The sequence below is a fragment of the Rhinolophus sinicus genome, chromosome 16 (assembly GCF_057876585.1).
Source record: "Rhinolophus sinicus isolate RSI-liver-muscle chromosome 16, RSI-T2T, whole genome shotgun sequence".
NCBI lineage: Eukaryota > Metazoa > Chordata > Mammalia > Chiroptera > Rhinolophidae > Rhinolophus > Rhinolophus sinicus.
Genome location: NC_142516.1, coordinates 17,268,841 through 17,283,931, shown reverse-complemented (window position 1 = coordinate 17,283,931; position 15,091 = coordinate 17,268,841). Strand labels below are relative to the sequence as shown.

The 15,091-nt window shown below is 47.3% G+C and overlaps 1 protein-coding gene across 4 annotated transcripts in view; it reads right to left on the bottom strand.

Moving 5' to 3' along the window:
• The window catches only part of TNC (tenascin C), an 86,648-nt gene that overhangs the window by 5,127 nt on the left and 66,430 nt on the right, over positions 1–15,091 (bottom strand). For all 4 annotated transcript variants that reach the window (XM_019731183.3, XM_019731184.3, XM_074330922.2 and 1 more), the window contains 8 exons: positions 13,378–13,500; positions 12,125–12,268; positions 9,879–9,998; positions 7,614–7,757; positions 6,857–6,987; positions 3,531–3,663; positions 1,737–1,888; positions 852–948 (listed from right to left, as the gene is read on the bottom strand). In XM_019731183.3, coding sequence (XP_019586742.3) covers positions 852–948; positions 1,737–1,888; positions 3,531–3,663; positions 6,857–6,987; positions 7,614–7,757; positions 9,879–9,998; positions 12,125–12,268; positions 13,378–13,500 — 1,044 coding nt within the window. The remainder of the gene's footprint in view (positions 1–851; positions 949–1,736; positions 1,889–3,530; positions 3,664–6,856; positions 6,988–7,613; positions 7,758–9,878; positions 9,999–12,124; positions 12,269–13,377; positions 13,501–15,091) is intronic.

The window sequence follows — 15,091 nt, the reverse complement described above, 5'->3', positions numbered from 1 at the left end:
TGCAGAAGCACAAGAGTCTGCGGCCATGATTTCTACCCCACCCTGCAGGAGCGTGGCCAGTGTGCTCTAAGGAGGGCCGTGTCACACAGACCCAGGCTTGCAGCTTGGTCTGCTCCTTGCTGGTGCAATATCAGGACAGATAGATTATGCTTCTGAGCTACAGGTAAAATCCAATCGACAGGTTTGCCCTGCCAAGCTCCTGTGTGCTGTGACGATCAAAGGAGATAAGGTGGGGGAAGCACCTTGTAAACTCTAAAGCTCCTTACAAGTAAAACAGATGATAACGGGATAGACCTTCCCCAGCCCAGGCACTGGTTGCGTAGAACAGTGACCTGGGCAGGTAGGTTGTCAAAAAGTGTGAATTGTGTGGATGGATGGGTGATGGCATTGTAGGATTGGCTTGAGAGATTTCAAAATGCATCTCAATGGCTTATAGTATTGGCTAGATTCCTCTGAGGCTCTGATTTCCCCTGCGTAAGATGGGAATTCTGTACCTTGCAGGGGTGCTTTGAGGTTTTGGCTCTTTGAAGAACCCATCTCAGCACAGGAGCCCAGGACAGACGCAGTTAGAGATCAGTGAGGACGATTCTATAAACGGTTCAGTGAGTGACTTACGGGTAGGCTTAATCTTCAGGCCTGGCTGTTGGCTCTCTCCCTTCATCTGAATTTTATTTTTAATGACCCAGAGAATTTAAAGTCTTTTGCATTGAAAATTTGATATTCTGCATCTACTACTGGAGCTATGGTTTCCTTGTAATCCATTTCTCTCCCATAGGTTGCTGTGGGTTAGGACAAATGACAAGGCGGGCAGACCTGGGCATTTGGGACACAAACATGCAGGGCTGCATTACCAAGCCAGAATTCCTCTCTGCGGTCCCCAAACCCAGCAGCATAGGCTTTCCAGTTTCGATAGAAATCCTCACGTCCATTTTTGCGTCTCAGGAACACCTATAAACATAACCAATGAATCTGGGTGCACTTAAGCTATTGCGAGAAAGAGAAGGCATCTTTTTGAGAGGAAGAACATTGGACTATGGGAAAAGCACCAGTCCCCAGCTGTGTCCGTCACTAACTGCCATTAACTCTGGGCAGGTCACCTCCCTTCTCTGAGCCTTGGTGTTCTCACCTGAAGAATAGGGACTGAAAATACCACCCAGCTCTGGGTCACAATGATGTGTCAGTGTAGGTTCGCCACTTGCTACACATGCACCACAGTGGTGCAGGATGTTGACAGTGGGGCAGGGGGCTGGGCATGTGCCATGGGGGCATGTGGGCCCTCACTGGACTTTATGCTCAATTTAGTCGTGAACCTAAAGCTGCTCTACAAAATAAAGTTTAGTAATTAGAAAAAATACTACCCAACTCATACGGTCATGAGGTTGAAATAATTCATATAAAACACTTATCACAGGGCCTAGTAGATAGCACATGCTAATTAATATGCATAATGGGTTCCATGACCACTGTCATGTCTACGCATCACAGAACTGAAGATCAGATGAGATAAATTACAAGAAAATTATTTTCTCTTGGCTTTATATCCCCAGCTTCTTTCCCATTCTTTTGTTTCAGAGAGAATCCCTGAATTCTCCGCGTGACAGACACTATCTTGCAAAACCTCATGCGCCTTGGGGTCAGAGGGCACGGGGAGCACCTCCACCCCTCCCCTCCCCGCTGTGCCCTTGGCGCGCATTCCCCATGCCTGCGACCTCTGCGATCCTTTCGGCGATACTCACGATCCAGCCACCCCCGTCTGAGGTCATGTCACAGAACACTTCCAGTGCCTGGGCCTTATCACCGTTCAGATAAATGGTGTAGAGGCCAGAGGTCGTGTCTCCATTCAACATGGCTTGGGAGCAGTCCCTGGGGAACGGGTACAGGAGTCCAACTGCAGGATAAAAAGGAAGAATGACTGTCAGAGCAGAGGACTGGGATAGGAGCTTGGGAATTACAGCTCACTGTTTGTTGGCCAGATGACTCACCTTCTCGGAGGCCCTGTTCTCTCACATGCAAGATGGGGACAAAACTATTTTGTGGGGGTGCACTGAGGCTTAGAGGTATTGGATATAAAGGACCCAGCCATCTCAGTCCCTTATATTGATGGAAGTCACCAATGATGTCAGTGGGGGGGAGAGCGAAGCTGCTGTGAGGCGCAGGTGCCAGGTTGGCCTTGACCTACCTGGAGCAGCCACACAGCCCCTGATGAACTCCCAGGTACTGGCCAGGGTGGCTGGGGCTCTAGCGCCCAGTGGGTGCCTTACTGTAGATCAGGGTACTCTATTAGGCTGGAAGCTTCTCAGTGTATTCAGAGGACTCTGAAGCCAAAGACAAGGGGTCTAGTCCTGACCTTGCCGCTTCCTTTTCTTGGGACACTGGAGAAGGCATTTAACTGCCTGCCCTGGGATCTTAGAGGGAGAAAACAAGAACGCCTGGGGAATTTCCAAATGCAATAATGCAAACAATTAAAACATTGATAGAAATGGACAATCTTGGGTCTGGGCTTAGCCCCAAGGTGGGACCAAGAACTGACGGCCACAGCAGTTCTGTTTTCTGATCTGACCTCCTCACATATTTTATCTTCACCTGAGGCTGCATCATTGGCTGTTCTTTATTTCCTGGCCCTAGTCTGAGAGCATCTCTAGGGCACACTCATTGTTTTCTGCATCCAGCACCTGGTGGTAAGTTCTGGCAGAGTTATGTTTGCCCCTGCAGCTCCCTGGGCAGGTGTGTGCAGATTGACTACAGTGCAGTGCGAAGGGCAGGGGGCAGCTCTGGGGTTAATCTGTGTCCCAGGTTCAGCTTCTCCAAGGCTGACTCCCTTCCTCAGGAATGAATGCTTCCCCTTCATCAACAATGGAACACCTTGCATGTTTGCCATCTGCAGGAGACACCCAGTGGTAGGGTGTGGGGATGGTTCCCTGGTCCTGGAACACCTGCACCCAAATCTGCTCTAAGTCAGGGTGTAGCCCTAAGCAGGTCATCGAGTCTCTGGGTGTGTCTGTTTCTCCACCAAAACACTGGGCTTGATAATCTCAGCCTGCCGTACTTGGTTGGAGGACGGCTTGTGATTTTGAATGTGGACAGGCTTTGTAAACGCTGACATGCTAAAAAGGAGAAAGACAGGGACCCTGAGCTTATGATGAGCTCTGACCACACAATGGGTGAGGAGTTCAAATACAATACAAGGAACCTCACAAGGTGCTTGTGATGAAGGGATGACTATCAATCCCATTGTATAGATGAAGAAACTGAGGCTTGTAGAATAGCAATGACTTTCCTGAGTCACACAGAGCAAGTGGTGGAGATGGGGACTGAATCCAGATCTTCTCACTACTGACCCTCTTTCCCTTTCACCACGAGCCCTGTTATCTCCTACACCCACATTCCTCAGACTTTCAGGTAGTGGCAGGGAATTGATTCTTTTCAGAGATTTGATGGAAAAATTTAATGTTGAAGTCTGAGGAGAAGTGGAGGGTTGGTTCAGCTCACAAAATTTGCTCTAAAGCTCGGCTGCTCCCTGAGCTCCTTACTTGTGGTGAAGATGGTCTGGACCAGCTTGCTCCTCAGGGGCCCGTTCAATGCCTGGATCTTGGCCGTGTAGTGAGTGGATGGGCTCAGCTCTGTCAGGATGTAGGAGGTGGTGTCTGGACCTACAATAACTTCCTAAGGGCAGAAGAAACAATAGAATAGCTTTTGGTCACATAACTCCTCAGAATACAGATGATGCATCCATCCATTCATTCACCCATCCATTCATTTATTCATTCAACAAGAATCCACTGAGTCCCACTCTGTGCCAGGCTCGCTGATAGAATGTCAGAGATTGGGAGAATGCAGCATGAGCAAAGGTCCTGAGGCCACAAGGGGCTGATGAGGCAACGATGTACCTCAACCATACTTGGTTTTCGGTGGTAGAAGAGGTGGGCAAGGACCAGATTACAAAGGGCCTTAAATGCCAAGCTATGGAATTTAAAGTTTATTACTATAAGGAATGGAGATTCCTGAAAGGTTTTTTGAGCAAGTGAATGACATGAACTCAATTTAATCTGGTAGCAAGATGAATTACACAAAGCGCAAAAGGTTTCGATTTTGACACAGTTGTATCAGTGGTCCCTAAGTATGGCTCTTTTTTCACAGGCCCCTGGGAAGCTTTAAAATAATGTAATGCCTAGGCTCCATCCCAGACTGACTGAATCATAAAAGTCGGAAGGGGGGCCTGGCCAGGTGCATGTTTAAGAAGCTCCCCAGTTGATTCTGATGTACAGTCAGTTTGGGGATCTCTTGAGTCAGATGATTATAATGCTCAGAGGGCCTGGCATAATGAAGGCTTGAGCTGACACAGCATGTCTCTTTTCTAGAACAGAGCTATCCAGGACAGGCAGATGTGTGCAGCTGACCCCTTCTAGCTATGCTTATAGTTTGTGATATGTCACTGCACTGCCGTCCAGAGGCGGTGATCAGTTTCAGTGTGTAGGAAATCCTCTTTCTTTTCCAATCCCCTTTCCAGTTTCCAATGCCTGTGAAATCACCTTCTAGCAAGTGACCTTGGGGGCTAGGATTGGAATCCAACCTACATTCCTAGCTAACAAAACACAATAGTGCTCTCTGCAACCTGCAAACACAGCCAGCAGGATTTAGGCAGTAATGAGTCAGTGTGGGGGCCCCTGGAAGGTTCTCTCCCATCCTCCCACCTGGGCAGGTGAAGTTGTCTTGATTTTTCCAGTGGGACCACTTGAGTTTCAGAGGAGCTATGAGACTTGCTCCCAGTCCATAATTTGTTGCTGGCAGAGGATGGTCCTGCATCCTGTCTCCCAACATCCTGTCCATGACTCCTTCCTCCTACACTATGCTCATTTTCTTGAGTGAAACACTTAACGCTGGGGATTGGACATGCAGCAAAGTAAACCAGGTGAGTGCTCATTTGATACCACTGACCCAGTGCCCTTTGTGTGGCCCACAGGTCTGGTCCTCGGGGAAGGATCAGGTACAAAGCGGGGCTCCTTGAATTACCAGGGGATTCCATTACCTATCCGCTCTCTGGGCTGCTGGGCAAAGCTGTTTTCTAAGCAATCGGAATACATTGAAATGAGACTCATGGCTTCAGGTAAACACTAAATCCTGGAATGCCTGACCAGGAAGGAAGCTTCGAGTTTGGTGAGACCAATGCACTCATACGTGTGAACACTGACACCCAGAGAAGGCACGGGACTTGCCTCTGTTCACAGTGAGTTTGTTCGTTGTTATAGCAACTCCAGGAAGGGCTGTGATAATAACTAGAGATGTGTGTCCACTTCTCGTTAAACCTGGCACATGGCCCATGCCAGTTCATCTCTACTTGCTTCTGATGCCCACTAACCAAGAGCAAAGGGACACAGGGTAGGAACCCACAGATACCAGGGAAATGGCAGAGGAGAAAGGAATACACATGCGATGTCAACAGAATCTTCATAGATGGAAAGTGTGTGGTGGAGTGACCACTCAAGGGACAGAACGGAGAAAGCTGGGAGCTAACTAACTAAGTGGGCAGAGCCAGTCAGAGGCTGGCTGATGAATGCCCCAGAACCAGCAAGTTCAGGAATGGAATGTACACGAAAGCAAAGATGCCTTCAAAGGTCAGTGTGGGGGCAAGGCTGAATAAAAGTTTGTTTAAAATCTTTGTATAAGAAACAGATCCCCAGCTCTCCCCATCCCTTCCCAGTTCTTCCTAGTGCAGACGGAAGGATGAAGTTTGCTCTCTAGAAAGGCTGAACCAGAGAAGACTCTGGATTCACACCCATCAGGCCCAGCTGTAGGGGAGGCCAGGGTGCTATCCTGCAAACAGAAGAAGTGAAGGTTTGTACCCAGTGGGAGCCCAGGCTCCTTCTGCAGGTAGGCTCCTAGTAGCCCGGTTTGAAGGAGTTGGGGGATCTTCCGGGGAGACTGATTAGCTCAAGAGAAAAGGTTAACAGTATTGATATTTGGGAGTCTCCCATAAAAATTGCTGGGTGCCTGCCCAGTCACTCTACAGCGATCCCCATGGTTGACAAGCCCTGTCCATGAGACTGGAACTCCCAATCAGCTGTTTCATTCTTGGCTGCAGCACAAAAGGACCAACAGACATTGAGCAGAAGTCTCCAACATGAAAGATGGAGACCTAACCCAAACCAAACCATCAGCAGTGAAAAAAATAAATAACTTAGAAGAAACACTATGCAGGCGGTAGAATAAAATAACAATAACATACGTTCTCACAAAGAGAAGGTGGTGCACGAAACACAAACAATATGCTAGAAACAGAGGAATGTGCAAAGAGTTAGTAAAAGATCTTTGAAATATAAAGTATGATGACTGAAATAAAAAATTCAATAACAAATTTAGAAAATCTCTTCCACTTGTGTGAAGATCTAAAATTACATCGAATTACGAAGTAAAAAGTTCATGGGTAGAGAATATAAATAGTATTAGCAATTTCTATAAACAATATTAACAGTTGATATCACAAGGATGTGGTAATATATACTTGAACATATGATGGAATGATGCCATCTTGGAGATAATATATATGGCAAGAATGCAGAGGAAGCCTTCGGATTTTTGCTCAATAAAACATTAAAGGACCAAGAAAATAGCTCCCAGAATGTCCTCAGACCTTGTGAACAGTGCTCCTTGACCTTGGCTGGCTATCAAAACTCGAGTCTGGTTAAAACAAGAGAGGCTGGAGCATCTGATTCAGGTCTGGCCTGGCATCAAGTCCCTGTTACTTTTTCTTTTTCAGCTTCCCAGTTCCACTGGGGTAGAGAAACACACCCAGATCATTCTTCCCTACTTTGAGCATCCTGTAAATGTGTCAACTAGCAGAGGGGAGTGGAAAAGATACCTTGACTGTACCATCCACGGATTCATACACCAACAGGTAACCGGTGACGGATGCCTGCGGGGGTCGCCAGTTGAGGAGGGCAGTTTCCGACTGAACTTCACTGGCAGTCAAGTCTCTAGGAGAATCGAGGTCTAGAGAAGATAAGACATTTCACATCAAACCAGTCAGCAAGTGTAAGGCATATTCTCTGTGGTCCATCTTATCCTAAAGGCCATGTTTCCCTGAGCCGCAAATGGGCTTGACTGGCCTTGGTTGGATTTGGAGAGAAAGACACAACTGTGAACATAATTACATCGCGATGCCCCTTCTTCCTAAACAAAGCGACAGATGGGTGCTGATCTCGGCGCTCACCCTTAGAGGGAGGACGCTTCCTCCACTTCCCTGCTTGCTGCAGTTTGGAGAAAGGTCTCCTCGTATCAGAACCCAGTGAACGGCCAGGAAAATTGGCCTGAGAAAGCTTCCTCTTAAAAATATTTCCCCGCCTAGTACATGGATCATTAAATACTGGGTTTAGGGCCAGTGGGGACTGGTTTTCCACTTAAAAAGCCCTCCTCTTAAAATTGTTTTCTAGTCTGTGGGGAGAACAAGGGCATTTCAGTTCAAAAGGAAATGGTGTGTTTCTTAAGGTCCTGATTGAGTGCGTACTGGTGAATTCAGCTGAGGCTGATGTCATCACATTGCAAGGATCTGACTTAAGAAAGAAGAGTCGGAGAGGGTGACTCCTTAGGATGGCGGCTGTGGGTGGGCGTCTTTGTACCTGTTGTGAACTTGGTACTGATGGTTGAGCTCTTCTGGGGCCCTTTCTCTGCAAAGATCCTCAGCACGTATTCCGTGGCAGGCTTGAGGTCCGTCAGCACGTACTCGACCGTGTTCCCGGACACTCTCCTTGTGATTTCTGGCACTAAACACGAAAGACACACACCGAAGCAGTTACCTCTGCCGAGCTGAGCTATCAGCGGATTTAGCCAACAGTGCACACACCTCCTTCTAACCAGAAACTTGTCAGTGACCCTGCAGAAAAGCAAGTTTGATTTCTGAAATGACTCACGCCCGATTCTCTCTCCTGAGCACTCACCTCACTTACAAAAGATTTATCATAGAGAGGATGGAGTTTTCCAGGCACCAAATCAGAAGGCAGGGGAGCTGGCGGTCAGGAGACTTTTCCGCAAGGTGCAGGCTGCGACAGCTTTGCAGCTGAGGTGCGGGAGAGCTGCAGGTAACATCTCCAGCCTCGGGCGACCCACATTTAATGTGTCCATTGCTTTTTCTCCCCCTTCTTTTCACTTACGTACAAGTACATGTCATTTTATAATCTGCCAAATCAGTAGGCTGGGGGACCATACAAATTAGGAGGCAGACATACCAGAGCCTGGTAACTGCCTCTGAGACCCACTGGGTAAGGTCTAATAGTGGAAACAAAACACCAGTGCCCAGGTGTATATGTTTATTTCCTAATCACAGGTGACCAACCATCCTGGCTTGCCAGGGACTAAGGGGCTTCCCAGGCTGTGGGACTTTTAGTGCTAAAACTGAGAAAGTCCTGGGCGAACTGAGATGAGTTGCTCACCCTGCCTCGTCATCCATGAAGCCCCCTCCCACTTCTGGACCAGGCCCTTTCCTAGCCTGCATCCGTAATTTCCATGATTCCTACAAACTATACTCTGATTTATTTTAGGTGAGACAGCACCATTCTTCAGGGCTCGGAAGAGTTTGCACATTGAGAATATGAGTATTTATGAATAGAAGACTAAAAAGAATAAACCCCCAAATCTCTCCCCCACCCCTTCCTTGCTCTGTCTCTTAGGTGGTTGCTGTAGCTGAGTTAAGATGTTCACCGATGGACACCTGTCTTATTAGAGAGACCACTTCAGGGATGATGTAGATGCCTGATCACTGCACTGTACACCTGAAGCTGAAGCTGAACAATAATGAATGTCAACTATAATTATATATATATGTGTGTGTATACACACACACACACATATACATAGTCACAAGAAGTGGAGTACAGCATAAGGAATAGAGACAGTGGGAAATGTAACAGCTGTATACGATGTGAGAGGGGTAGTAGATTGGGGGAGGGGGGGTTATCACTGTGAGGGGTATAAATGTCTAACTAGTCCATTGTTATGCACACCTGAAACTAATAAAAAATAAAACAATGTTCAGAGACCCCAGGCACCGATGGTGGTGCACTCATATTGTCGCTGAAAGTAAAACAATCCTGAACCATAAAATACAAAATTTACATATGCTTGGACATTAAAATAGTAACATTTTTTTCTAGAGTAGCTCATTACAAAAGTATGGATTCATTCACTGGAAAGGAATCGCTCTTTCTCCCATCTCTTATTTGTATTTGATTTTAATGTTCTGGTGGCTGTGGTTTGCTGGTGCCTCCAACAAGTGTTTAACCTGACAAATGAGTACAATTGGAAAAGAATGGTTGCAAAGACAAGGAAAAATAACTTCCAATTTCTCAGCCACATTTGCTACAACTGGCCTCCTCTGTGGCCTCTCGGAAGCCCAGGCACCCAGAGCACCCTGCAGTAGCCTGTTTTAAGATTCCAGCTTGTGGACCCCTTCTCTGTGAGAGGTGAGAGGGGCTTCCCAGAGAGGGTGGCTCATGCTGACAGGCAGACACACTAGCAGGAGAGGGGGAAGAGGCCCCAGAAACACATACAGGCTGGGTTTGTGCCCTTTGCTTTTCTTTAAATGGCTGACTGGACTCCCTTGCCATAACCACAAGATCGACGCTCTTTCACTTGACAACAAGCACAGGAATGTGGGCAGGGCCTCCTTGCCACCCCCTGACCTGGCTCCTCCACAGCACGGCCATCCAGCCCCAGCCCCAGTCCATGAGTGGCAATTGGGAGACATAACCATGTTGCCGACCTTTCCAGCCCTCCTGTGTGTTTACTGTCATCCTGCACCAAATGTGGCACGGAGAAGGGAGAACGGGGAGGATTTCCAGCAGGGCAGACAGTCCTCAGAGTGGCGAGGGTTTTGAACACAACCTTACCTCTCTCCCCTGTGTAGGAGATGACATAGCTGTCCACGGGGGCGATGGCCGGCTGCCACATGGCCAAGGCCTCTGAGTCGGTGATGTTGGCTGTCACCAGGCCAGATGGGCTGTCCAGAGCTGCAAAGAAAGATGGTAACATGTTGGAGAGGTAGGCAGTCATGGGGAAGGACTTCAGCCCACAGCTCTTCTGCTGTGTACACTGCTCCTGGACTCCTGGTTTGGAACACAGCATCAGCCGCATGGAAGGTTTAGAGTCCTGACCTTGGAGCCAGATGACCTGAGTTTGAGTAATGACTTTTTCCATCACTGGCTGGGTTTCCTTGGGTCTCTATTTACCCATCTGTGAAATGGGGATAGTAATTCGGTCTGGCTTTATCCTCAGTGTTATTTTGATTTTTAATCTGATATTATAGTTAGAAAAGTGCTGTATAAAATGGAAAGGGCTGAACACATGGCAAGGATTATCATTATAGCTCATGTCACTTTCCCAAGGGAAAGAACTTACGAAAGCAGACGAAACATACAGAATGAAGGCTGCCTGAGACTTTTCTAAGCTTTGAGTGAGAGCTCTGCTTAGGCGGCTTCTAGATAATAGGGACCCAGGCTCCAGAGGCCAGTGGCCCGGGTTCTACCTCGGCTTCTTTGTCTAGGGCCTGTGTGCTCTGTGTCACTTCCTTTTTCCAAACCACACCTTCTTCAGTTGTCAAAGAGTGGCTGCTGTAACGATGAACAAGGCGGTGTGTCTGAAATGTGCTAGAGGCAGTGCTCGATAATTGCGGTTGTTATTTATATGACTACCACCGTTATTTGGAGTCTTAGATATGATTTGCAAATGACTTGTGCAGAGAAAGGATGGCAATTCTCAGGGCCTTGGCCCATTTAACTGACCACTGCTATTACCCAAGAGCCCTTTCTTAGAAACCAACCTAAATACGACTGTTTCCCTCTTGTGTTTGCATTTACTACTCAACTATTCCAGGACAGCAGCCCTGGGAGGGTGGAGGGTAGCTGTCAGCAGCTCATTTCACAGATGAGGTGCCTGAGCCCTAAGAGATGAAATGACTGGCCTGACAGTGAGGAGGTGGCAGAGCAATTTGAGGAGCCCGCATCATCCGCTCCAATTTCCTCCCTGCTTCATCATGCCTGTACAGAATCTCCTTTAACTGACAAGAACAATGAGGCATCAGGAAAAAAAGCCATCCAGCTTTTGCCATCTGTTGCTGTGGAAAATCCATGAATGAACGATTTCTATGGGGGAAAAAGGGCCTGTGCGGCAGGGTGGACCAGACTCTGGGTTCAGATGGGATGTTTTAATCACATATTATCAACTCTTTTCAACTATTAAGATATTTTTAAAATTTCCTACGAGGCCCATTCTTTGGATCCCTGAATGGATTAGACTGGATAATTGCTCATATATCAAAGGATAAATTGTTTGGAGACATGGCTGCCTAAAGAGAAATTTTCCACTCCATTCTCCTTCAATGCAATTCATTCTTTCCCCCTGCTTATAGTGTGCTGTCCAAATCAGGTTATAACAGGAAAATAATCCTTCATTTTAGAAGCACGCAGAGTTTGGAGTGAGCTGACCTCAGTTCAAATTTGCTTCCAGCATTTACTAGTCATGGGGCCTTGGCCAAAGTATTTAATTTCCCTGGGTCTCAGTTATTTCCTCTGTAAAATGGAATGATAATAGCCAATGTAAGGTTTGAATGCAGTGGACATAGTAGCAGTGCCTGGAATACATTAGCGGTTACTTTGTAGCTGACACCATTATACATCTGTGCGAAGTACCTGCTTGAAAGGACCCTCGCGATACACCTGGCACCAGGTGGGGACGGAGAGGAGGTGGATTAACCTGTATAGTCATTCATATTTACGTATATCATTTCACGTGGTTCTTACAGCAAAGGAAGCAGATTGTCCCCACTTCACAGACAAGGAAACCAGACCCTGGAGAAATGAACTGACTGCTCGGGTATCTAAAAGTGATAGACTTGGGATTTCAACCCTGGTCAGTATGTCTCCCAAACTTGGGTTCTTTCTTCCACACGACCCAGGAAACAGGGGCCAAGAGAGGTTGAGGATGAAGTCAAGTTTTCCCAGCCCGTAAGGGGCTGGAGAGGGGCCAGAAACGAGTCCTCTGATGCTCCCAATTCCATCCACCCGCACTAGGATTTGCTGATAGAAACATTTCCCAGCTGCTGACCCATGAGCACGAACGCTGAAGGTGAGAACAGCACCTGTGGTGAACGTTCCTGAGACAGGTTCGCTTTCCTCGAAGCCCTTCGCGGCGGTGATACTGACGAGGTATTCTGCTCCGGGTAAGAGTTTCACCAGCCTGACCTGAGTCTTGCGTCCGTCCACACTGACCACTGAGGGGTCACCTGCGACACAGTGAAAGTAGCATCAGGAGAGGTGAACCTCACAGTAACGTACTCACTGTTGCCCCGAGAATGGGTTATCGGATTTGGAAATGATACTCCAGCTTTAACCGATACCATTTTTCTTGACTTCTTCTCATCTGCTCCTTTCTTCTGACAGAAGAGAAGAGGTCTTACTTTCTGTATAATGTATTTTTCCATCCAGGCAGAAAACCAAGCCAGGCGAGGGAAAAACATGAAGTCACAATGTGCTAAAAACGCTAAGTTTCCGTTCCTTAGAGGCCTGGCATGTTGGGCACATTTTATTTATTTTTCTCACAAAGAATATGGAAGGCTCACTATGTAATGCATATCTGATATAGTCAGCCCATTGTATTAGCTTAGGAATGTAGAGACTTCCTTAGTAGCAGAGATTCTACTCTTTAAGAAAAGAAGGTGGTCATAGTCAAATTTGTACTCTTATATTTATTACAAAGTCTAAAATTTATATTTCTGAGAATTTCAGGGCTGGGTGAGGAGTTGACCATCAGCTGGTCAAACGCCCCGTGGAGATGCTGCAGCCTTCATCTGGAGAGGTTGTCAACCATTCTCTTGTACACACTTCCACTAACAGGGAGTTCACTACCTGACAGAATGTTTTTAGACAGATTTCACTGTGCTTCCTCTGTGGTCTCTATTACAGCCCACATGCTGTAAATGAGAACCCCCAATGTTACTCAATCACAACTTCCCACCCTTTACGGAGATAGATTTTGGGACCCAGGGCCAAAACCTCACATATATCCAGACCAAGACCAGCTTTTCAGATGAGTGTGCGCAGAGAAAAGGCCGATGTACTTAGCGTCTCTTGTCATTATGTGGAAACAATATTGGGGATTTATTTCTCATAGACACTTAGCATTTCAGGGCTGGAAAAGGGCTTCATAAAATGACCCTCACAAGGTAGTTTCTTCCAAGGATCTCATAGCACTTTACAAATGAAGTCTATCCAGATGGTCTCAAATAGAAGGATGGCCGTGATGTTTGGGAAGGTGGGAATTATCAGGGTCTCTTCACTATGCCACCCAAACCCTCCAGGCTCCTCCTCCCCGACCCCTCTCCAAGTCCCCTACCTCCTGCAATGGGCACATAGGTGATCCGGAAATTGTCCACCTGGGCAGTGGGCGCCATCCAGCTGACAGTGGCCGAGTTTTCAGTGACGTCTGAGAAAATGATTTCCTTCGGGGAGCCCATGGCTATAAGAACAACAGGAGAAAACCAGAAACAGTTTACATCTTGCTCATCAAAATTCTTTCTGGATTCCTTATTCCAGAAAACGTTGTCCCTAGTTTGCATCTGGGCCAAGCCTTTAGGATGAAAACTGTGGTGATCTGCGGCCAAGTTGTGACTCGATAGAAACAACCAATTTTTCATTCAGGTCAGAGCCCAGGGCTGTAGGGTTGCCATTTGGTTTCATTCAAGGAGAATGTTAGCACTGCAGCTGACATCTAAGGAAATGTACGTGAGTGGTCTCTTAGCTTAGAATATGCCCTCTGTTTAATTCTGGATTTTTAGCATTTTTTTGAATCTTTGCTTTCCAGTTCCTTCTATTAAAAGATACCAAGACTTGACAATTGTACAGTTCTTTGCAATTTATAAGGATCAACCCTCATTTAGAAAAGCCTGAGAAAAAGGTATGGTTAGCCATTTCACAGAGGGGTAAAGTGAGGCCCAGTTCTCCAATGAACATTCTTGTGGTTTGACCTTTCTCGGTCCCAGGAGTGGGCAGTAGAACTGAGCACAACCCCAGGATCCTGGAAATAATGTTCACATGGAAACTGACCCCGGCAAACCCATTCCCAGAACTGGATGGAGGTTCAGAGCCAGGGAACAACCTCAGGCCCATCACCAAAGCAAACGCCCAATGGACATTGGGCCTACCTGCGGGGAAAGCCGTGCCCTGGGGCCAGTGTGTACTACATAAATACCTCCACCCCAAACCCAGCATCTTTTGGCTTTTCTCTGTGTATTTTTTGGCTTAGCTTTCTGCCCTCTTTAGCTGACCATGCTTAACCAGAGAATTCAGGAAATAATTTTCAGGACTCTAGGGAGCTCACTTCATCTTTTCCCCTCTCCAACCCACGTTGATCATTACGTTCTGAAACCCACAGAGCACTTTGGGGAGGGTGTTTTCCTTTCCTCTCCCCATGTCTATCTTTGCCCTCCTCCTACAGCTTTCTTCCGCAACCTAGTAGCCACCCCCAGACTCGGTGGCTGCCTGGGGTTTTGCCCCTTTCTGGGAAATCTTTGGAACCACAGGGGCTCTGGAGCCTGCAAACTTTTGATTGTCCAAATACCATGGAGAGGCTGGGCAACCTGGGGCAGTTCCCTTCTCTTCTGTGAGCCTCAGTTGCTCCATAGGTCCGGTGGTAAAATGGTGCCCACCGTCTGGAGTGTTTTGAGGATTCCCAGAGATAATGCACCTAAAGCCCCTAGCACAGAATCTGGCATGCAGTAAGAATTCAGTAAACATGATCACCTTCTCTTTACTTTCTTTCCAATCTGACTCTTTCCTCCACAGGCCACACTGGATTTTGAGGTAGCCCCCAGGAAAGATCTAGGTGAGGTCAGCAGAGAGAAAATACCCTAGGCGGGTACGTGAACTCAGGCACTGGTGCCCTCCTGCTGCTAGCTTTGTCCCCTCTGACTTTCGCTGACTGCAAACCTCACTGGTACAGGTCCTGGCACAATTTAGAAGGTGGATCTTGTGGCCACAGATTTCCTCTCTGGATCCCAGAGGCTATTGTGAAGAAGTGGCTCAAACCACAGAGGGGAAGAGGAGCCATT